We start from the raw sequence: 22933 nt of genomic DNA on the forward strand, positions 1-22933 counted from the left end.
GCGCAGCGGCAGCGAACACGGGAGCGAGCGCGGTGAGTCCCGGAGCCGGCTCCGGCACGTGTGACCGTGTGTGATCACGTGTGTGAACATGTGTGTGTGATCGTGTGTGTCCCTGTGTGTGTGACCGTGTGTGATCATGTGTGTGATCATGTGTGCGATCGTGTGTGTCCCTGTGTGTGTGACCGTGTGTGATCATGTGTGTGATTGTGTGTGTGATCGTGTGTGTGATCATGTGTGTGTCCATGTGTGTGTGATCGTGTGTGTGTGATCGTGTGTGTCCGTGTGTGTGTCCATGTGTGGCAGTGTGTCCGTGTGTGCCCGTTTGTGACGGCGTGTGATCATGTGTGACCGCATGTGATTGTGTGTGATCGTGTGTCCATGTCCCATATCCCATGTCCATGTCCCCATTACCATGTCCTATGTCCTCATATCCCCATATCCCCATATCCCATATCCCTGTGTCCCATGTCCCCGTGTCCCCATGTCCCATACCCCATGTCCATACCCCACGTCCGTACCCCATGTCCATACCCCCGTACCCCCATGTTCCCCGTCAGTTTCGTTTCTCTGTAGCAGCTGCAGGTTCTGCTTTCGGGTGCCAGTCACACACACACACACACATACACACATGTACACACATGTCACGAGCTGGCTGAACCCTCCCCCGCCACACACACACATGTGTCATAAGGTGGCAGCGGGACACGGCCCCTCCCATCCCACATGTGCCATGACCCTGCTGGGCTTCAGCCCTGCACATGCGTGTCATGAGCTGCTCAGGCCTCAGCCCCCCCTCACACACACACACACGTGCCATGACCCTGCCAGGTCTCAGCCAGCCTCTCGCGCGCATAGACACACACACACACGTGTCATGAGCTGGCAGAGCCTCAGCCCCTCATTCACACGTGTCACAAGTTGCCCAGGTCTCAGCACCTCACCCATGTCCCGTGTCCTGCAGCCGTGCCCCGTGTCCCTCAGCCCTTGTTATCCCATGTTCTGTGTCCCTCAGCCCCTGTTACCCTGCATTCTCCCGTGTCCCCCAGCCCGTGTTAGCCCGTGTTAGCCCGTGTCCCTTATCCCTTGTTATCCCATGTCCCTCAGCCCATGTTATCCCGTGTCCCTTAGCCTGCATTGTCCCATGTCCCGCGTCCCTCAGCCTGTGTTATCCTGCGCCCCGTGTCCCTTAACCCGTGTTATCCCACATCCCGTGCCTCTTAGCCCATGTTATCCTGTGTCCCATGTCCCTTAGCCCACGTTATCCTATGTCCCATGTCCCTTAGCCCCTGTTATCCCATGTCCCGTGCCCCTTAACTTGTGTTATCCCATGTCCCATGCCCCTTAGCCCGCATTATCCCATGTCCCGTGTCCCTCAGCCCGTGTTATTCCATGTCCCGTGCCCGTTACCCCGCGTTCTCCCGTGTCCCTCAGCCCCTGTTATCCCGTGCCCCTTATCCCGCGCCTCGTGTCCCGCAGCCCCTGTTGCCCCGCGCTGCCCGGCGCTGCCCGCGGTCCCGGCGCTGCCCGCGGTCCCGGCGCTGCCGGCGCTGCCCGCGGTCCCGGCGCTGCCCGCGGTCCCAGCGCTGCCGGCGCTGCCGGCGGTCCCGGCGCTGCCCGCGGTCCCGGCGGGATGAGCGCGCCGCCGCGGCGCGTCCGGCTGCGGCCGTGGCTGGAGGCGCAGGTGAGCAGCCGCCGCTTCCCCGGCCTGCGCTGGCTCGACCCCGCGCGCCGGCGCTTCGCCATCCCCTGGAGACACGCGACCAGGAGCCCCCCGGAGCCCCCCGAGCAGCACAGCATCTTCAAGGTGACCGGGCACCGCGGGGACGGGGGGGGCCGGGTGACAACGGGGACACGGGGGGACGGGAGGGGTACATGATGGAGGTGATGGGGGGACATGGGATGGGATGATGTGATGAAGGGGACATGGGCTGGAGGTAATGGGGGGACATGGGGGACACAAGGTGGTGGTGATGGGGTGAGAAGGGGACGTGGGTGATGGGGGGACATGGGATGGGGTGGTAGGAAGTTGGGGGGACATGGGATGGGGATGATGTGATGAAGGGGACATGGGCTGGGGATGATGGAGTGATGGGTGACAAGAGGGGACATGGGGAATACATGATGGAGGTGATGGGGTGATAAGGGGGACACAGGACACGGGATGAGGGTGATGGGGTGACAAGGGACATGACATGGGGGTGCTGAGATGACAGGTGGCAACAGGGGCACAGGATGGATGGGCAGCAGGACATGGGGACACAGGATGGAGGTGATGGGATGAGAAGGGAACATGGGTGATGGGGTTACATGGGGACATGGGACACTTGTGACAGGAAGATGGGGTGACAAGGTGGACATGGGAGGGGGGTGACAAGAGGGACATGGGGGGCACAGGATGGGGATGATGTGATGAAGGGGACATGGGCTGGGGGTGATGGTGTACGGGTGACAAGGGGGACGTGGAACAGGGGTGATGGGATGATGGGGTGACAAGGGGGAGAAGGGGACACAAGAGGGAGGTAATGGGGTATTGGGGTCACCGTGGGGTTATGGGATGACAGTGTCGGGGTGATGAGGAAGACATGGGAAATGGGGGTGATGGGTGACCGTGGGGACATGGGTCAGGGACAATGAGTGTTGGGGTGACTGTGGGGACATGGGATCGGGACAACAGGGCTATGGGTGACCATGGGGATGTGAGATGGGGGTGATGGAGTGATGATGGGGTGATGAGGAAGACATGGGAGATGGGGGTGATGGGTGACCATGGGGACATGGAATGGGGGTGCAGGCGCTAGGGGGTGACCGAGGGGCTCCAGGACGCGCTGCTGGGCTCTGGGTGACCGAGGGGCTCCAGGACCCGATGCAGGTGACTGTGGGGCTCTGAGGTGACCGAGGGGCTCCGGGACCTGGTGCTGGGCTATGGGGTGACTGAGGGGCTCCAGGGTGACCGTGGGGCTCCAGGACCCGGTGCCGGGCTCTGGGGTGACTGAGGGGCTCTGGGACGAGGTGCTGAGCTCTCGGGTGACTGAGGGTCTCCAGGACCCAGTGCTGGGCTATGGGGTGACTGAGGGGCTCTGGGGTGACTGGGGGCTCCGGGGCACGGTGCCGGGCTCTGGGGTGACCGAGGGGCTCTGTGGTGACTGTGGGGCTCCCCAGGATGTGGTGCTGGGCTCTGGGGTGACTGAGGGGCTCCGGGACGTGGTGCTGGGCTCTGGGGTGACCAGGGGGCTCTGGGGTGACTGAGGGGCTCCGGGACCCAGTGCTGAGCTCTGGGATGACCAAGGGGCTCCAGGTCCTGGTGCTGGGCTATGGGGTGACCGGGGGCTGCGGGGCGCGGTGCCGGGCCGGGCGGTGACCGGGGGGCTCCAGGACGTGGTGCAGGTGCTATGGGGTGACCGAGGGGCTCTGAGGTGACTGTGGGGCTCCCCAGGACGTGGTGCTGGGCTCTGGGGTGACCAAGGGGCTCCGGGTCCTGGTGCTGGGCTATGGGGTGACCGGGGGCTGTGGGGTGACTGTGGGGCTCCGGGAAGCAGTGTCAGGCTCTGGGGTGACCGTAGGGCTCTGGGACCTGGTGCAAGTGCTATGGGGTGACTGAGGGGCTCGGGGGTGACCGGGTGGCTCCAGGACCCAGTGCCGGGCTCAGAGGTGGCCGGGGGGCTCCAGGACCCGGTGCAGGTGCTATGGGGTGACCGGGGGCTGTGGGGTGACTGGGGGCTGCGGGGCGCGGTGCCGGGCTCTGGGGTGACCGAGGGGCTCCAGGACCTGGTGCAGGTGCTATGGGGTGACCGAGGGGCTCTGGGGTGACTGAGGGGTTCCCCAGGACGCAGTGCCGGGCTCTGGGTTGACCGCGGGGCTCCAGGACCTGGTGCTGGGCTCTGGGATGACCAAGGGGCTCCAGGACCCGGTGCTGGGCTCTGGGGTGACCGGGGGCTCCGGGGCGCGGTGCAGGTGCTCTGGGGTGACCGCGGGGCTCTGGGGTGACCGGGGGCTGCGGGGCGCGGTACCGGGCGCGGCGGTGACCGGGGGCTCCCTCAGGCGTGGGCGCAGGAGACGGGCCGGTTCCGGGAGGGCCGGGACGCGCCGGACCCCGCCAAGTGGAAGGCGAACCTGCGCTGCGCGCTCAACAAGAGCCGCGACTTCCGCCTCCTCTTCGACGGCACCAAAGCGGCGCCGCTGCGGCCCTACAAAGTCTACGAGCTCTGCGACCCGCCCCCCCGCGGCGCCGGTAACGGGGCACGGCGCGGGAACGGGGGGCCCGGGGGGCTCCACAGGGACCCCGCACCCCACAGGGACCCAGCACCCCACAGGGACCCCGCACCTCACAGGGACCCAGCACCCCATAAGGACCCCACACCCCACAGGGACCCAGCACCCCACAGGGACCCCGCACCTCACAGGGACCCAGCACCCCACAGGGACCCAGCACCCCATAAAGACCCAGCACCCCATAAGGACCCCACACCCCACAGGGACCCAGCACCCCATAAGGACCCAGCACCCCATAAAGACCAAGCACGCCACAAGGACCTGGCACCCTACAAAGACCCAGCACCCACAAGGACCTGCACCCTACAAAGATCCAGCACCCCAAAAGCATCAGCACCCCACAAGGACCCCACACCCTGCAGGGACCTGGCACCCTACAGTGCACCAGCACCCTACTAAGCCCCAGCACCCCATAGGGATCCAGCACCCGACAAGGACCCAGCACCCCAGGAGGTGCCAGCACCCTCATGAAGCCCCAGCACCCCATAAGGATGCAGCACCCCATGAGTCCCCCACACCTCATGAGGTGCCAGCACTCAACAAGGACCCAGCACCCCACAAAGCTTCAGCACCCCATAGGGACCTGGCACCCCACAAGTCCCCAGTGCCCCAAGAGGCCCCAGCACCCCATAAGGATCCAGCACCTCACAAGGACCTGGCACCCTACAAAGACCCAGCACCCCAAAAAGCATCAGCACCCCACAAGGACCCCACACCCTGCAGCGGCCCAGCACCCCATCAGGTTCCAGCACCCTACAAGTCTCCGTCATCCTACAAGACCCAGCACCCCATCAGGCTCCAGCACCCCATAGGGACCCAGCACCCCACAAGTCCTCAGGACTCCATGAGTTCCCTACACCCCATGAGGCAGCAGCACCCTATAAAGCTCCAGCACCCAACAAGGACCAGACACCCCAGAAGGTCCAAGCACCCCACAAGTCCCCACCACTCTACAGTGCTCTAGCACCCCAAAAGCCCCCCCCACCCCAGAAGGACCCAGCACCCCTCAAAGCCCCTGCACCCCATGAGGTCCCAGCACCCTACAAGTCCCCAGCACCCTATAACCCCCCCTGCACCCCACACTCCCCCTGCACCCTCAGCCCCCATCCATCTCCCCCTTGCAGATGGGGGGCCTGAGGATGACTACGACTACGCTGAGGAGGAGGAAGATGTCAACCAGGTACTGGGTGACAGGGGTCAGGGTGGGGGGACCCCAAACTGGGGACACCTCGGGGGGTGTCCCTGCACCCCAAATCCCCATAACCACCCCCTGTCCCCCTGCAGCTCCAGATGACATCTCTGAGCATCAATGGTGAGTGAAGGCAATGGGGGAACGTGGGGGCAATGGGGGGATATGGGGTGCACCCATGGGAACATGGTCACCCTCTGACCCCCCTTTGTGCCCCAGACACCCACCACGGGGGGGACCTGCTGCCCCCCTTCAGCAGCAGCTGCCCCATGGGACCCTTCGTGCCACCCCCCCTGGCTGCGGAGCTGGGGGGCGCCCATGGGACCCCCGTGGAGGTGGGGGGCACCCATGAGACCCCCGAGCTGCCCCCCCCGGGGCCGCCGGCTGCCTGCCCACTGGAGGCACCCCTGGAGCACCCCATCCCCAACCTGCTCACCAGCCCCCACATGCTGCCACGTGAGGACGGGGGCACTGGGGGGCAGTCATGGGGGGCACAGGGGTGTGGGGTGCTTGGGGGGGGTGGTCATGGGTGTCGGGTGGACATGGCTATGGGGTGGCTGGATAGAGGTGGCCATGGGGTGGGGTGACCATAGGGTGCTTGGAGGTGGATGGTCATGGGTGTGGGGTGGTGGGATGGAGGTGGCCATGGGTGTGGGGTGACCATAGGGTGGCTGGATGGGGTGGCCATGGCTATGGGGTGGATAGATGGAGGTGGCTATTGGTGTGGGATGGCCATAGGATGGCTGGTTGTAGGTGGCTATAGGCGTGGGGTGATTGGATAGAGGTGACCATGGGTGGTGGGTGGCCATGGGGCAGCTGAAGGAGGTGGCCATGGGTGAGAGGTTGCCATGGGTTGTCTAGAGGTGGCAGCCATGGGATGGCCATGGCTATGGGGTAGTTGGATGGAGACGGCCATTGGTGTGGGGTGGCCATGGGGTGGCTGGAGGTAGATGCCCATGGCTGTGGGGTGGCTGTGGGGTGCCTGGAGGTGTGACCCATGGCTGTGGGGTGTCTGGAGGTGTCGCCCATGGCTGTGGGGTGGCTGTGGGGTGGATGTCCATGGCTGTGGGGTGGCCGTGGGGTGCCTGGAGGTGTGACCCATGGCTGTGGGGTGGCTGTGGGGTGGATGTCCATGGCTGTGGGGTGGCCGTGGGGTGCCTGGAGGTGTGACCCATGGCTGTGGGGTATCTGGAAGTGTCGCCCACGGCTGTGGGGTGGCCATGGGGTGTCTGGAGGTGTCGCCCATGGCTGTGGGGTGGCCATGGGGTGGATGTCCATGGCTGTGGGGTGGCCGTGGGGTCCCTGGAGGTGTGACCCATGGCTGTGGGGTATCTGGAAGTGTCGCCCACGGCTGTGGGGTGGCCATGGGGTGTCTGGAGGTGTCGCCCATGGCTGTGGGGTGGCCATGGGGTGGATGTCCATGGCTGTGGGGTGGCCATGGGGTGTCTGGAGGTGTCGCCCATGGCTATGGTGTGGCCATGGGGTGCCCAGCCATAGCTGTGGGGTGCCCGTGGGGTTTCCCCCCCCTCACTCCCCTCCCCGCGCCCTGCGCAGTGACAGACCTGGAGCTGCAGTTCCGGTACCGGGGGCGCCAGGCGGGCGTGCTGACGGTGAGCCACGCGCAGGGCTGCCGCCTGTTCCACGGCAGCCTGGAGCCGCGCGCCGAGCGGGAGCCGCTGCTGGGGCCGCCGGCGCTGCAGCAGGTCCCCTTCCCCGCCGCCGCCGCCATCCCCAACGAGAGGCAGCGCTTCTACACGCAGCGGCTGCTGGAGGCGCTGCACCGCGGCCTCGTCCTCGAGCTGCAGGGCCAGGACCTCTTCGCCACCCGCCTCTGCCAGTGCAAGGTGTTCTGGACGGGGCCCTGCGCCCCGCGCCGCGCCGGCCCCAACCCCATCGAGAGGGAGAAGAAGACCAAGCTCTTCAGCCTCGAGGGGTTCCTCAATGGTGGGGGGAGAATGGGGCTCCTTGAGGATGGAGGGGGAGGATGGGGGGACACCAAGCGGCACGTAGGGATGTGGTGGGGTGAGGTGGGGATGGGGAGACACCAGGTGGTACGTAGGGATGTGGTGGGACCAGGTTGGGATGGGGGACACTGGGTGGTCCATAGAGATGTGGTGGGACCAGGTTGGGATGGGGGACACTGGGTGGTCCATAGGGATGTGGTGGGACCAGATTGGTATGAGGAGACACCAGGCAGCACATGGGGATGTGGTGGGACCAGGTTGGGATGGGGGACACTGGGTGGTCCATAGGGATGTGGTGGGACCAGGTTGGGATAGGGGGACACCAAACAGCATACAGGGATGTGGTGGGGTGAGGTGGTGATGGGGAGACACCAGGTGGTCCATAGGGATGTGGTGGGACCAGGTTGGGATATGGGACACCAGGTGGTCCATAGGGATGTGGTAGGACCAGGTTGGGATGGGGGACACCAGGTGGTCCATAGGGATGTGGTGGGACCAGGTTGGGATGGGGGGACACCAAACAGCATACAGGGATGTGGTGGGGTGAGGTGGTGATGGGGAGACACCAGGTGGTCCATAGGGATGTGGTGGGACCAGGTTGGGATATGGGACACCAGGTGGTCCATAGAGATGTAGTGGGACCAGACTGGGATGGGGGACACCATGTGGCACACAGGGACATGGTGGGACCAGGTTGGGATAGGGGACACTGGGTGGTCCATAGGGATGTGGTGGGACCAGATTGGGATGAGGGGACATCAGGCAGCACATACAGACATGGTGGGACCTGTTTGGGATAGGGGACACTGGGTGGTCCATAGGGATGTGGTGGGACCAGATTGGTATGAGGGGACACCAGGCAGCACATGGGGATGTGGTGGGACCAGGTTGGGATATGGGGGACCAGGCAGCACATAGGGACGTGGTGGGATGAGGTGGTGATGGGGAGACACCATGTGGCACATAGGTACATGGTGGGACCAAGCTGGGATAGGGGACGCTGGGTGGTCCATAGGGATGTGGTGGGACCAGGTTGGGATAGGGGGACACCAGGCAGCACATAGGGATGTGGTGGGACACCACATGGCACATAAGGGTGTGCTGGGATGAGGTTGGGATGGGGGACACCAGTGGGGATGATGGTGGGACCAGGGTGGGATGGGGGACACCAGGCAGCACATGGGGATGTGGTGGGACACCATATGGCACACAGGGACATGGTGGGACCAGGTTGAGATGGGGCACACCAGGCAGCATGTGTAGAACATGGTGGGACCAGGTTGGGATGGGGGATACCATGTGCCACACGGGCATGTGGTGGGACAAGGTTGGAATGGGGAACACCAGGTGGTCCATAGAGATGTGGTGGGACCAGGTTGGGATGGGGGACATGTGTGGATTATGATGGGACGAGGTTGGGATGGGTGACACCAGGCGGCACACAGGGACATGGTGGGACCAGGCTGGGATGGAGGCACACCACGGGTGGGATGTCCCATCCTGCCCCTCACCACGGTGCCCACCCCCTGCAGGCCTCATCCTCTTCCAGAAGGGCCGAACCACCACCCCCCCGCCCTTTGAGATCTTCTTGTGCTTCGGGGAGGAGTGGCCGGACCACAAGCCCAAGGAGAAGAAGCTCATCACGGTGCAGGTGAGGGGCCGGGGAGGACACGGGGGTGCCGGGGGGTCGCACCGTGCTGACCGTGCTGGGGTCTCTGCCGAGGTGGTGCCGGTGGCGGCGCGGCTGCTGCTGGAGATGTTCTCCGGGGAGTTATCCTGGTCGGCCGACAGCATCCCGCTGCACATCTCCCATCCGGACCTCAAGGACGAGATGGTGGAACAGTTCAAGGAGCTTCACCAGCTTTGGCAGAACCAGCAGCGGCTGCCACCGCCGCCACCACCACCACCACCACCACCACCATCAATGGTGGCACAACCAGCGCCCGGCCCCACCGCCGGCACCTGGGTGCTGCCCCAGTGATGTGGAGAGGTGGGAACCACCACCATGAAGGCCTGTGGGGTGGTGACCCTCCATCCTGTCACCATCCAGGGTGGTGGAGCTGTGCTCACACATCCCCACCGCTTGGGTGCTGCCACCTCCCTGGTGCGACATGGAGGTGGGACGGGGCCGCGCTGGACCTGGAAGCCCCTCGAGATGGGGTTGTGGCCACCAGCTCAAGCCCCCCTCAATGAAGAAGCTCCCAGGAGCTCGGAGAGAAGAGCCGGGGCGGGATTTGGGGGGTTCAGTTCTCTCGGTTCCAGGTTTTTTGTGGTTTTTATTGTTCTCGAGATGGCTACAACACCCCTGGAGGGCCCAGCATGCGCCCCAGCCCCGGCCCCGCGCGCGGCTCCACCCCGCCACGAAACCCAGAGAACCCCAAAAATCAAACCAAAGAAAACCCCCAAACAAGAAGAAAAAACCCCAAAATAGAATATGTATTTCAAGAGTCTGGCCTGCCTGCGTCTTCTCCAGGAGGTCACCACCAGGCAGGACGCGGTGGCGCGGGGAGGGCCGAGCCCTGGCCTTCCACTAAACCTGCTTCAAACCCTGACCTTGCCTCAAATAATGCTCAATTCTTGCTCGTCTCGGTCGGGTTTTGCTGCTTTTCCTCTTTTGTTTTCGGGTGTGTCTCCATGGCACAAAGTTCTTCCTCTTCGTGCTCTTCTGCCGAGCGAATCCGTTTCCCTCTGGTTGGGGTTTTGGTGTGGGGTTGGTTGAGCTGGTTGTTGAGTTGGTTGTTGAGTTGGTTGGTTGGTTGAGTCAACTGATTGGTTGAGTTGGGTTGGTTGAGTTGGTTGGTTGCATTGGTTGCTTGAGGTTGGCTGGTTGAGTGGTTGACCGGGTTGGTTGGTTGGGTTGAGTTGGGTTGGTTGAGTTGGGTTGGTTGGGTTGGGTTGGGTTGGTTGAGTTGTTGGGTTGGGTTGGTTGAGGTTGGCTGGTTGAGTGGTTGACCGGGTTGGTTGGTTGGGTTGAGTTGGGTTGGTCGAGTTGGTTGGTTGGGTTTTCTTGCCCCCTCCCCATTGCCTGGTTTCTCGTTTCGGAAGCCGACCTTCGGGAAGCGAATCCGCCAGGAAGGCGGGATCCTCGCGCCGTCCTCCCGCCGGCTGCAGCCCGTGGAAGAGCCCCGTGGCCACAATGAACTTTGCTGATGGTGGGACACGTTCTTGGGGTTTTCTTCGTTTCCTGTCTTCAAATTCAAAGACATTCCTGGCAAGTTGGGAAGAGAAGGTCAAGTCCCTCTTCCTGGGCTGGCAGCCCCATGGACGTGACCATCACCCACTTGTGGTCCCAGTGGTGGCTCTTACCTGGGAGACAGGCGCCGTGCCGGAGCCGGAGCTATCGGAACAGGCGGGTGAAGTCCCTCAGAGCCCAACAGACTTGTCTACATTCCTCACCGCTGCAAGACAACGGGGGGGACATCAAGGGGACATCATGGGGTGATGTTAAGGGGACATTTGGGAAGAGGGGATGGTGGCCTGCACCCAGCATGGGACATCCTGATGGTACGTGATGGTGAGCAGGAGCACGGCAGCTCAGCGCTGGGAATGGCAAATGTTGGGTAACATGGGGCCAAGAGCCTCCAGGACCATCACTGGAGGGGACTCATGACATGAACCCAGCTCTGAAGGGCTCAGAAGACCAGATAAACCTGGTCAGTGATGGAAAAGGCAACACTGTGCCCTCCAAAGGAAGGCTTTGGAAGTGTTGAAGGCCAGGTTGGACACAGGGGCTTGGAGCAACCTGCTCTAGTGGAAGGTGTCCCTGCCCGTGGCAGGGCGTTGGAGCTGGAGGAGCTTTGAGGTCCCTTCCAACCCAACCTGGTCCATGACACTCACCTCGTGACCTGCTTGTGGAAGTCCGTGAGCTGTTTGTGTGTGACCTGGATGGCTCCTCCCGTCGTTTCCTTTGGTAGACCCTTCAGCGAGTTCTCCAGCCAGCGACAGAAGGTCTGCAGGAAGTAGCAGAAGGACCAAACTCAGGCTGTGGAGCCACATCCAGCTCCTGCATCCCGGTTTGGGGAAGCTTTGGGATCTGCCCCTGCCCACCACCACCCCTCCGTGCTGTCTCCTCACCGGCCGGTCGATCTGCATGATCTCCCAGAGCACCTCGGCGACGTCGGGCAGGGTGTAGGGTGGGAGGCAGAAGCAGCACGTGTGCAGGAGCTGGTTGACGAGCTGCTGGCCCAGTTGGTTCATCACCTGGTTGATGAGCTCCTTCCGCACTTCAAAGTCTTCCTCGTGCTGCGGGAGGAAGGAGGAAGGGGGTGAGAAGAGCCTGGGGGTGGGGACATGGTGCTCCTCACTTGGTGGCTTGGCTACAGCACTGGGACAACCCTCATGGGGGACCACGGTGGCAAAGGATGATGAGGAGGGCATCCCAGCTCCATGGAGGAAGACCTTCCTCCTCCGAGGACCGACCCCCTGGGTCACTCACATCATTGGCCACCCCGGTGTGGATGAGATCCCGTAGGAACTTCATGACACTGCAGTTGGCATCCCGGTGATCCAAGGTGGTGGCAGCGATGGCCCATTGCAGGATGGGGATCATCACTTGGCTCCGTAGCAAGGTGACGGGGCTGCGCTGGATAAACCTGGCCAGGCAGAGCACAGACAGTTGCCACCACGCTGCCCATCCCCAGGAGAAGACAGGACCTTCTCCCACTCTATGACTGCACCCATGGGTGCTTGGGGACCAAGGAGAGATGGGTTGGGGTGGCCTGCTGTGGCAGGAGAACGTGGGTACCTGGCTGCTAGTCTGAAGAGGTCATCCACGGTGTCGGGGTGGTTCTGAAGGCCATTGGGTTGCTCTAGGAGTTGGAAGGTGGGGATGCACAGCGCCTAGGACGAGGGTTGTAGGGCATCCATTAGTTGGGGTTACAAGTCAAACTGCTCTGCTCTCCACAGGAGATGTCCAGCATGGACCACACCAGGGTGGGTCAGGCCCTGGGTTCTCCCAACAGCCACCATCTACACTGGATATTAGGAATTCCTTCACCCAAAGGGTTGTCCAGCACTGGGACAGGCTGCCCAGGACAGTGGTGGGGTCACCATCCCTGGAGGGGTTTAAGAGATGAGTAGATGTGGCACCTGGGGACATGGTTTAGTGGTGGGCTGGACAGTGCTGGGTTAATGGTTGGACTCGATGGTCTTAAAGGTCTTCTCCACCCTGACCATTGGGTGCTTGAGGAGGGAACCCACCTGCAGCATGTCGAGCAGCCCCTGCCTGCAGCCCTCCTCCATGCCGTACTCGTCCACCAAGATGCTGCCCAGGTAGAGGAAACAGGAGTGCTGGTGGGCCCGGTAGACATTCACCATCTGGGGGGAGACACAGGAGCCACGGAGGGATGAAGCCACACAGTCACCTCCCACCATCCCAGCCAGGATGTGCACGGCATTCCCACCATCTCCCTTGAGAACATCCACCTCTTGTTGAGCGCCAAGACAACATCCCAGCTTGACAGACCTTCCCCCAGCCCCACGGCGAGCAGTGGATGGCCTGAAGTACTTGCTCTGGTCTCATCTTGTCTTTGGGAGCATCTCCATGCTGCAGCTCCCAAAGCCAACACAGCTTCTCCTTGCTTTTCACGCTTCCTTAGCCCCATGGAAGCACCAAGGGGACACCCAATGTTGGGCTGAAGTCACCTCTTCAAGGAGCCTCACCATGTGGGTCACATACATTTCAAATCACAGCTACACCTACATGGCTCCAGCCTATAGAGCACCCATCAGGCAGAGCTCAGCTCTTCCCTGCAGCCCAAAGGCTCTCTCTGCTCCTCAAGGATTTAGGTAGGAACATTCCAAGACCACCAGCATCTACCACAGCTTGGCCACTCATCCCTGTGTGACCAGCTGCCCACATGACCCACTGAGACCGGTAATAAGTGGTGTCCTCAGGAGCTGCTGTTGGGACCAATCCTGTTCAAGACGTTTGTTGGTGACATGGACAGTGGGATCGAGCACCCTCAGTGAGTTTGTGAGGACACTGAGCTGTGTGGACAACACACTGGAGGGAAGGGATGGGATCCAGAGGGACCTGGACAGGCCGGAGAGGTGGCCAGTGCTTGAGGCCAGAACCCCCCCCTGCGCTGGGCTGCACCCCCAGAGCGTGAGCAGCAGGTCAGGGAGGGGATCCTGCCCCTCTGCTGCGCTCTGGGGAGACCCCACTTGCAGCACTGTGTGCAGGGCTGGGGTCCCCAACATCAGAAGGACATGGAGCTGTTGGAGCGAGGCCAGAGGAGGCCACGAGGATGCTCAGGGGCTGGAGCAGCTCCCGTATGGAGACAGGCTGAGAACATTGGGGCTGTTCAGCCTGGAGAAGAGAAGCTGCGTGGAGACCTCAGAGCAGCTTCCAGTGTCTGAAGGGGGCTCCAAGGATGCTGGAGAGGGACCTTCATCAGGGACTGGAGCGATAGGACAAGGGGTGATGGGTTCAAACTGAAACAGGGGAAGTTCAGGTTGGATCTAAGGAAGAGGTTCTTCCCTGTGAGGGTGCTGAGGCGCTGGCACAGGGTGCCCAGAGAAGCTGTGGCTGCCCCATCCCTGGCAGTGTTCAAGGCCAGGTTGGACACAGGGGCTTGGAGCAACCTGCTCTAGTGGAAGGTGTCCCTGCCCGTGGCAGGGGGTTGGAACTGGAGGAGCTTTAAGCTCCCTTCAACCCAAACCAGGCTGGGGTTCTCTGAGGTTTCTGGATGCACACCCCAAGGCTGGGCTGCCGGGGGGGTGGGAAGGTGCTGAGGAGGTGCTGTCCATACCTGGGTGACGAGGGGCTGCAGCAGGGCAGCAGAGCCTTTGCCCACGCAGCGCACGGCGAAGCGCAGGCAGCGGCAGCACCGCTCCACGATGCGGTTATCGGCACTGTGCTTGTTCAGGGTCTCCGACAGCACGGGCCAGATCTGGGGGTGCAGCCGGGAGAAAGGGCTTAAAGCTCAACCCGGGACACGGGGTATCCCCATCACATCACCCTCATCCCTGTACCCTCAGGTAGATGCCACTCGGGTCCCAAAAACAAAGGGCACCTCCATTATGGGACATGTAAACCAGCTTTATGGAGGAGGAATGACCTGAAGAGTAGGTTAACACCTCCAGTGCTCCAAACCTCACAAGAGCAAGGACATTAAAGCATCTGGGACATTCCCGGAGCCAGGTGGGGTTTGAAGACCCAAATCCTGCCCCAATCCCTGCTTCCAGGAGGGAAGGAGCTCCACCAGCAGCTCAGAGGAGCTCAACACCTCCAGTGCTCCAAACCTCACAAGAGCAGGGACATTAAAGCATCTGGGACATTCCCAAAGCCATGTGGGGTTTGAAGACCCAAATCCCTGCTTCCAGGAGGGAAGGGGCTCCACCAGCAGCTCCTCTCCCCAATGCAGAGGTGCTGTTGGACGCCTCCATCCATCCCCCTGCAGGAATCCCTTCCCTAGATCCGTCCCCACCAGCACTTACTTCCTGAATGACTTTTTGGCACGGATGGATCTGTCCATTTTCTACAATGGGGTTGGTGTGTCTGTGGAAAGGAGCAAAGATTTCACGTTATCTTTATTAAACAGGAGGGTTTGGTGGTCAAAAGGTGGGTTTGGTGGTCAAAAGGTGGGTTTGGAGGTCAAAAGGTGGGTTTGGAGGTCAAAAGGTGGGTTTGGAGCCTCAAGCACCCACCAAAGCTGCTGGAAAAGGACCAGAAACCACCTCAGAGGGGCTGAAGAACCTTGAACTTGGTGAAGAAGCAGCTTCCAGCCCCTTCTTTTTGGGTGCAGAGGGAAATGAGCCACCACTAACAGGGTTTAAGTCTCTGGATGGGCAGGTTGGACTCAGAAGCTCATGTCCCAGCCCCTTGTTCCTTACCTAAATATGACAGCGAGTCGATCCAGGGGCACAGTAGGGTCTGAGGAGAGGCCATTGCTTGGCTCCTGAGAGAGCAGCTGGAAAACAAGGGAAAACGATGGGATTTGGGGCCTTTGGGCAGCCCCACTCCATGTGAAGATTGAATAAACACTGCCTGAGCACCAGAGTCCACCAGCAGCTCCTTCACATCTCCTCTGGGCCAAAGCAGAGCTGATAGCTCCTCAAACCTTGCCCAGGCAGCTCCTAATCTCAGCCACACATGCTCTGAAAGCTCAGAGAAGGTTCTCTTTTTGCCTCCTCCCATTCAGAACCTCCTCAAAAAGGTCTCTGAAGGAGAAGAACCGAGGTGGAAGAGAAGCCTGGGAGCTGCCAGGAGCAGGCAGGAGCTCTCAGAAACCCCCCTTGTGCAGCTCCAGGTCACCCTGAAAAGACATGGGATGGACACGTCCCTTTTCTTGAGGCTTCCCTCCTCCTTCCTGCTGCCATCCTTGGATTTCCACTCTGTTACCCTGGATCTGCTTGGAAAGGTCACTAAGGGCCACCATGTTTTGGGGACGGGCAGAATGCGACCTTCTGGGATCGGGTGTGCAACAGGGAAGTCGAATTCCCATGTTCTCCATCCTGGAGATGCAGAGTGAAAGCTTCCTGCTGCATTCAGGGTGGCTTCAGGAAGGCTTTTTGGCTTCTAGCACCTAAACTGACTTCTAGGGACCATTTTCTTCCCATTTAACCCATCCCATGCTCTTCCAGCTGCACAGTTCTCATCCAGGAGAGACTCAGGGACAAGGTTTGTCTTGCTCCTGGTCTCCTCGTACACCTCTGGCTTTGAGGGGACACAATTGCTGCAGCAGATCAAGCCACCAGGCAAAGATGGAACCACAGCAGCTTGATGGCCTCCATCCATCCCATCCAAACCGGTGCTGGACAAGGAGCACATGGAGGGAGCTCCAAGCAGGACGTACCTTCTTCAGCGCCATCACTTGTACGGCACAGAGTTCACTGAGGCACTCTGCTATCTTCTCCAAGGGGAGCCTGGCCAGGACCAGGGCTGTCCCTGCAAGGCAAGAGGAGACAGGCTCCAGGAGCAGGAATGCAGCTGGGAATGTGGTTGGGGAAGCACAGCATGAGGGAGGTTCCCAAACAGCTCCGGGGAAAGAGCTTCCTGAGACTGGCAGATGCTTCTGTGCAGCTTGTTCTTGGGTTGAACCAGACACCAAAACACCTCCGTGGGGTGGGAAGGAGGAAGGGATGCTGGGATGGGGGGAATGGGGGTGATCCTGGAAAGGACAAGGGGGAATGGCTTTAACCTGCCAGAGGGGAGATTGAGATGAGCTCTGAGGCAGAAGCTCTTCCCTGTGAGGGTGCTGAGGCGCTGGCACAGACTTTTCCCAGAGAAGCTGTGGCTGCCCCATCCCTGGCAGTGTTCAAGGCCAGGTTGGACACAGGGGCTTGAAGCAACCTGCTCTAGTGGAAGGTGTCCCTGCCCGGGGCAGGGGTTGGAGCTGGAGGAGCTTTAAGGTCCCTTCAACCCAAACCATTCCATGATTCTATGATTTCAAAGTGTTTTCCTCCTACATTTCAAGTTCAGAGCAGGGATGGAGATAGATGATAAACCCAGAAAGGGTCTTTCCATCTATCTCCTGCCATGGGGATGCATGGCTGCAGGCGGAGAAACTCTTATTGAAGAAAACCCATGTGAAAACAGGCTTGACCCCCCCCAAAATACATCCGAGCTGATGTCCTCACCCTTGAGGAGCCCCACAGCAGCCTCTGGGGAGAGCGTGAAGGAGTCGAGGGAACGGGCGATCTCCAGCAGCCCGTTGAAGTGCTGAGCCATGTGGTCCCGGCACACGGAGCAGATGTTGTGGATGGCCTTGGCGGCCGCCGAAGCCAACCTCCTGTCACACAGCCCCTTCATCAGGTACCCCAGCACGGGATCTGCGGAGCAGCAGGACGATGGTGAGGAGGGGTCCCGGAGCCCCCCGGCTGGCCGTGGGGCAGAGCAGTGGGGCGGCAGGAGGACACTCACCCAGGAACTGAGGGTTTCTGTCCACCACCTCGCTCATCTCGCCCACCAGCTCGATGCTGGTGTAGCGCACGGCCGTGTGCACCGTCTCGGGGAGGCGAACCACCCCCTCCAGCACCTCCACCAGCGTGGGGTTGTTCTCCCTGGGCAGGGGAAAAGGCAGCCAAGGTGAGCTCCATGGATCGGATCCATGGGGAAGGTGGTTGTATTGAACGTGGTCCGACTGCTGGGTCGCTTGGAATCAGCTGGGAAAACCCCATGGTTGTGGTGCGGTGGGGTTGGAGTTGGGTAGAAGGCTCCAGGGAGACCTTAGAGCAGCTCCAGGGCCTAAAGGGGCTCCAGGAAACCTGGAGAGGGGCTTTGGACAAGGGATGGAGGGACAGGCCAAGGGGAATGGCTTTAACCTGCCAGAGGGGAGATTGAGATGAGCTCTGAGGCAGAAGCTCTTCCCTGTGAGGGTGCTGAGGCGCTGGCACAGGGTGCCCAGAGAAGCTGTGGCTGCCCCATCCCTGGCAGTGTTCAAGGCCAGGTTGGACACAGGGGCTTGGAGCAACCTGCTCTAGTGGAAGGTGTCCCTGCCCGGGGCAGGGGGTTGGAGCTGGAGGAGCTTTAAGGTCCCTTCCAACCCAAACCATTCCATGATTCTATGATTCAAGTCCCCAGGCAGGCAGAAGAGACCCAAGAAGGCCCAGCTCCATCCTGACCCATATTCCTGGCCAGGATGTGGAAACCTCCAAGAAAGAACCATGCTTTGATTCCATATTTGTGGTGTCCCCACAATACTCACTTGGAGGCACCTCCTGACCCCACAGCCCTTACAGACACGAGCAGGGTGGTCAACACTCACTGGTCAACGCTCTTGGCTATGGAGGCCATGATGAAGAGGACAGCTTCCGTCACCTCCCAGGGGGGATTCCCATCCTTCAGCGTGGCATAGAGCTGCAAGGGAGAGGATCGGTCACAGAAGCAGCTACAAACACCTCTCAGGGGTATGTGGTTGTGAATCCCACCATGTGAGAGCTCCACGTGCTCCTCATCTCCTCCCGTGCACCTGAAACACCAGGCTCCAGGCGTGGACCTGCCCAATTCCACACACCAGCTGGTATGTTGGGACCACAGGAGCTTTCCCCACGTGGTGCTTCTCCCTGAACAGTCCCCACCACCTTCTTCACTTCCTTGTGCATGAGGAGATGTGTGTCACCTCCTCCTCATCCCAAAGGCCACCAGGGCTTGGCCAAGCACGTGCCTCATGATGCTCCTGCAAACCCACCTGAGCAAAACACTCCACTGAGCCCACCAAGAAGATGAGGTCTTTGACCAGGTCCGAGACCCGCATCCGGAACTCCCCAAAGTCATCTGTCTCCTCCGGGACACCCTCCTGAAGAGATGAGGGAGAGGAACAGGGTTAGAAGCTCAGAGGAATCCACCCAACCACAGCTGGGACAAGATGAGCAATTCCATTTCAGAGAAGATCCATCATTCTTCTCCCTGGACCAAGCTCCTGAAGGGGATTTGAAGGAGACCCATGCACACACACTCTGTATTCCTGCTCCAACCCGTAGATGAAGGGATGGGAATCAAGGGGATGAGGAGCTGGAAGGAGGATAAAGCAGCCCAGATTTCAAGGAGGAAGGTGACAGCACTGTGCTGCGAGCTGAGCAAGCTTATTCCAACCAAAACACCCTGGAGCAGGGAATGATGCAGGTCCCAAAGTGGGAACAACCTGGGGGAAGGTGGGAGAGGGTCATCCTGCAGGAACCACACACCGGGAAGCTCTGGTAGGACAAGACTGGAGGAGAAGAGCAGTTTTAAGCACTCCTAATCCTCCCTGTCTGCAACTCCTGCTATGGAGAGCGAGCAGTGAGGATGGGCACATCCCACCATGCCAGCTGCTTCCAGAGGGAAGGAAAACCAACACGGCCTTACGTGGTCCGAGTCAAGCTGGCAGTGTCTGGCCAGGGCATGGAGAAGGCGCTGGATGTAGGCTTTGAAGATGCTGTGGATGACGGCATCGTCCGTCTTGTAGAGGTGCTCCCCAAGTCTGTACCAGAAGTTAAAGGAAATTTCTACCACCTATTTGGGGAGAAAAACGTTGTTACCAACACACTTATCCCTCCTCTTTGCTCTGCTGCTGCTCCCCAAACCCTCTCTGCACCTGGGGTACCACACACCCCCATTGGTGCTTCACCACACCGTGAGGAGCAGCTCCAAAAGGGGATCTGAAACGGGCTGAGGTCACCTGGAAACCTCTCAGCAGTGAAGCTCCTCTGCAAAACTAAGTCAGGGGCAGAAGAACTGTCTCTTCCTTCCATCGCCTCCTTTCACATCATTAAATCTGCCAGGAGGAGGTTTGATCTGCCTGATCCTGACGGGATTCGTGTCCTTCTGCTGTCTCTGCTCATCCATCAGGAGGTGTTTAACACTCAGCCTGACCCAAGGAGCTACAGGGCATTTTGCTGTCCTCACCAGGGCCACGGTGGTGGAAGGATCTCACCACCCATGGCCTTGCACCTAATGGCCTGGTGGCCACCGTGAGGTTGGGTCTAACAACACGAGGGGGATGTCAAACCCCAGAGAGGAGCAAACACCCCCAAGAGAGCAGCTCAGGCTGGAAGGGGATGGGGATGTTGCTCCAAAGCCATTTCTGGAGAGGGCATTAGCTCAGCCGAGACCCCGCTCCCATCCATCATTTCAAGGCTGATTCCCTCCCGCAGTGGGACCTTAAGTATGGAGGGAAGGGAGAGCACCCCAAAAATCCCAGTGGGCACCTCTCTGCTCCCCACTGGATTGAGCCCCTCCACAAAGGAACCTCCATCTGCTGAAGTCTTCCAGTGCCTAAAGGGGCACCAGGAAACCTGGAGAGGGGCTTTGGACAAGGGCCTGGAGGGACAGGCCAAGGGGAATGGCTTTAACCTGCCAGAGGGGAGATTGAGATGAGCTCTGAGGCAGAAGCTCTCCCCTGTGAGGGTGCTGAGGCGCTGGCACAGGGTGCCCAGAGAAGCTGTGGCTGCCCCATCCCTGGCAGTGTTCAAGGCCAGGTTGGACACAGGGGCTTGGAGCAACCTGCTCTAGTGGAAGGTGTCCCTGCCCGGGGCAGGGGTTGGAGCTGGAGGAGCTTTAAGCTCCCCTCCAACCCAAACCATTCCATGAAGTCACCCAGGGATCAGCTACTGGGATTTAGTGAAGCTTTGGAGGAATACAATGGGGTTTTAAAGGAGCTCATCTCACACATAAAGCCCTGCACTTCAGGCAGGGCATTTGGGGAGCTCTGATGCACAAGAGCTTTTCACTTCCTCACAGGGCAAAGTTCCCCTGAGCCACATTGCAACCCCCTCCGAGCTTCACTTGACCACGTGCAGAGAACACCAGGGAGGGGTTTGGTGCTGTCCTCACATCCCCACACATCCAGGAGGCTGGAAAGGGAACCCAGAGCTGATGCTCCACAGCTCACAGGAACTGAACCCTCCCGACCACGTGGCCAGGCAAGGGGAAGATTCCCTCCCTGCTGACTCAGCTGTGGAGGAGTGAGACCCGGAGAGGAACACGGAGCATCCCGGCTCACCTCGTACTGCGGGTGACCTGCACAGATGAGCAGCAGCTCCAGTGTCCTCAGGTCTCCCAGCCCTTGGCCTGGGGTACACACTATCTTATCTAGGAAGGTCTCGCAGAGCTCGGTGAACACGCGGCAGTAGTTGAGCACCCTGGGGAGGAAAAGCAACGAGTCAGAGAGCTGGACACGGGATCACACAGCCCAGCACGGAGAGGTTGGGGCCGTGCAGGTAACACGCTCTGGAGCTTCAGCTCACACCAAGAAACAGCAAGTTCTGCTTCAGCGTGCAGTCAGCAGCTGGGAAACAGAAAGGGGAACTTGGCTTCGCCCAGAGTTAGGTGAAAACACCCAGTTCCAATAAGCAAATGTTATGAAATTCTCACTATCAGTCACAGCAGCTGAGAAGACTTCTCCAAACCTACAGCGTGGGGCAGAGGGACACTGAGCAGCTCGGGTCTGAGGCAGCACCATGAAGGTGCCACGTTTCAGAAGGCAAAGGGACAAACCTGCTTTAAAAGTACTGGTAAAAGACATCCCCGTCCCCTTCCAGCCAGGATGTCCCAGTGCCCAAGCACTGGGTGACACCAGAGCTGCTCTTCTGATAGAAACACTTCAGTGGTTGAGTTTGAGCTGAACTATGAGCTTCAGTCTGCTTGAAGATGGCAAAGGAGACAAGGGGGAATGGCTTTAACCTGCCAGAGGGGAGACTGAGATGAGCTCTGAGGCAGAAGCTCTTCCCTGTGAGGGTGCTGAGGCGCTGGCACAGGGTGCCCAGAGAAGCTGTGGCTGCAGGTCAGGGGTGTCCCATCAGAGCAGCAGCGTTTTGTAGCTGCCAACGTGAGTGGAGCACTGGTGCCAACGTGCTCCATCGAAGTATGAAGTCAGGAAGCAGGGGCTGTTGACCCAGTGGCACATCCAGTGGGAACAGCTGAGCTGGGTATGGATATCTGGAGCAACAAGGTGCTTCTAACCTCTATTTAAAGCTGGTAAAGCATCAGCTGCACCTCAGGACACTTCCCTTGCGCTTCACCCGCCCCAGGGAACACCACCACCCCATCCAGACCTGCTGACAGCCAAACCCTGAGCCCAGCCTCCTGCCTGGAGCACAAACTGGGCCACCATGGCCAAGGAAGTCATCTGCTCCCTCATCTTTGTTCCACAGACACTTCTTTGCACACCAGACCTCAGAGTGCTGCACGGAAACCACCATCAGCCGCAGACACACACCGGCACAGCTAACGCTGGTGCTTCTCCTCCCTTCCCAGGCTGGAAGCTCACTTACTTGTCCAGGTCCTCCCGTGCTACAGCCATGTGATAGGCACTCTCCAGAGTGAGGACGCCCTGGAAGAGCTGCAGGGCCAGGGGCAGGTTGGTCTCCACGTTCTCGATGGCGTAGAGGGCTGAGCACACGCAGTCCGAGGCGGCTTCGTGGAGGTTTGATGATGTCTTGTCTTGTTGCTGCAAGGAAAGAAGAAGAAGAGCCCAGTGATTGTGTTATGGAGTGAGATGGTGATGGAAAACCCAGGGGTTTGTTGTTCTTGTGCCCAAAATCCATTGCAGAGGTTCACAGCCACCCCCAAGTCACTGCCACCGGCCCTGCAAAGCCTGTGCTGCTTCACCAGCGTGGACACTTGGGGTCCAAACTGACCCCATCCCACTGAGTCTTCCTCAAGAGAGGGAAACCCAGGAGGAAAAACCCCACACGGAGCTGTGCTGCAGTGACACACTGGAGGGAAGGGATGGGATCCAGAGGGATGCAACTGCGTCCAGCTCGGGGGCAACAGCACAAGAGGGACGTGGAGCTGCTGGAGCGAGGCCAGAGGAGGCCTCGGAGCTGCTGCGAGGGCTGGAGCAGCTCTGCTCTGGAGCCAGGCTGAGAGAGCTGGGCTGGGGCAGCCTGGAGAAGAGAAGGCTCCTGAAGGGGAGACCTTAGAGCAGCTCCAGGGCCTAAAGGGGCTACAAGAAACCTGGAGAGGGGCTTTGGACAAGGGATGGAGGGACAGGCCAAGGGGAATGGCTTTAACCTGCCAGAGGGGAGATTGAGATGAGCTCTGAGGCAGAAGCTCTTCCCTGTGAGGGTGCTGAGGCGCTGGCACAGA

General features: G+C 60.3%; 2 protein-coding genes across 3 annotated transcripts in view; one reads left to right on the forward strand and one right to left on the reverse strand.

Moving 5' to 3' along the window:
* On the forward strand, positions 1 to 9974 carry IRF5 (interferon regulatory factor 5). Its single transcript, XM_030478141.1, has 8 exons — positions 1 to 1804; positions 4039 to 4228; positions 5394 to 5449; positions 5554 to 5581; positions 5678 to 5914; positions 7013 to 7402; positions 8955 to 9073; positions 9146 to 9974. The coding sequence occupies exons 1-8, from the start codon at positions 1631 to 1633 to the stop codon at positions 9401 to 9403; spliced, it is 1452 nt and encodes a 483-aa protein (XP_030334001.1). The 5' UTR covers positions 1 to 1630; the 3' UTR covers positions 9404 to 9974.
* Positions 9679 to 22933, reverse strand: part of TNPO3 (transportin 3) — a 26948-nt gene continuing 13693 nt past the window's right edge. The window contains exons 6-23 of one of the 2 annotated variants that reach the window (XM_030478140.1): positions 22117 to 22292; positions 20847 to 20985; positions 19211 to 19357; positions 18555 to 18662; positions 18132 to 18223; positions 17288 to 17427; positions 17005 to 17196; positions 16221 to 16312; positions 15259 to 15335; positions 14863 to 14923; positions 14175 to 14315; positions 12622 to 12738; positions 12167 to 12261; positions 11858 to 12014; positions 11497 to 11664; positions 11260 to 11372; positions 10729 to 10820; positions 9679 to 10610 (exon numbers count right to left, since the gene is read on the reverse strand). In XM_030478140.1, coding sequence (XP_030334000.1) covers positions 10760 to 10820; positions 11260 to 11372; positions 11497 to 11664; positions 11858 to 12014; positions 12167 to 12261; positions 12622 to 12738; positions 14175 to 14315; positions 14863 to 14923; positions 15259 to 15335; positions 16221 to 16312; positions 17005 to 17196; positions 17288 to 17427; positions 18132 to 18223; positions 18555 to 18662; positions 19211 to 19357; positions 20847 to 20985; positions 22117 to 22292 — 2076 coding nt within the window. In that variant the 3' untranslated portion in view covers positions 9679 to 10610; positions 10729 to 10759. Of the gene's footprint in view, positions 10631 to 10728; positions 10821 to 11259; positions 11373 to 11496; positions 11665 to 11857; positions 12015 to 12166; positions 12262 to 12621; positions 12739 to 14174; positions 14316 to 14862; positions 14924 to 15258; positions 15336 to 16220; positions 16313 to 17004; positions 17197 to 17287; positions 17428 to 18131; positions 18224 to 18554; positions 18663 to 19210; positions 19358 to 20846; positions 20986 to 22116; positions 22293 to 22933 lie in introns of both variants that reach the window. The other variant, XM_030478139.1, reaches the window with a different exon arrangement.

Source organism: Strigops habroptila, chromosome 3 (assembly GCF_004027225.2).
Source record: "Strigops habroptila isolate Jane chromosome 3, bStrHab1.2.pri, whole genome shotgun sequence".
NCBI lineage: Eukaryota > Metazoa > Chordata > Aves > Psittaciformes > Psittacidae > Strigops > Strigops habroptila.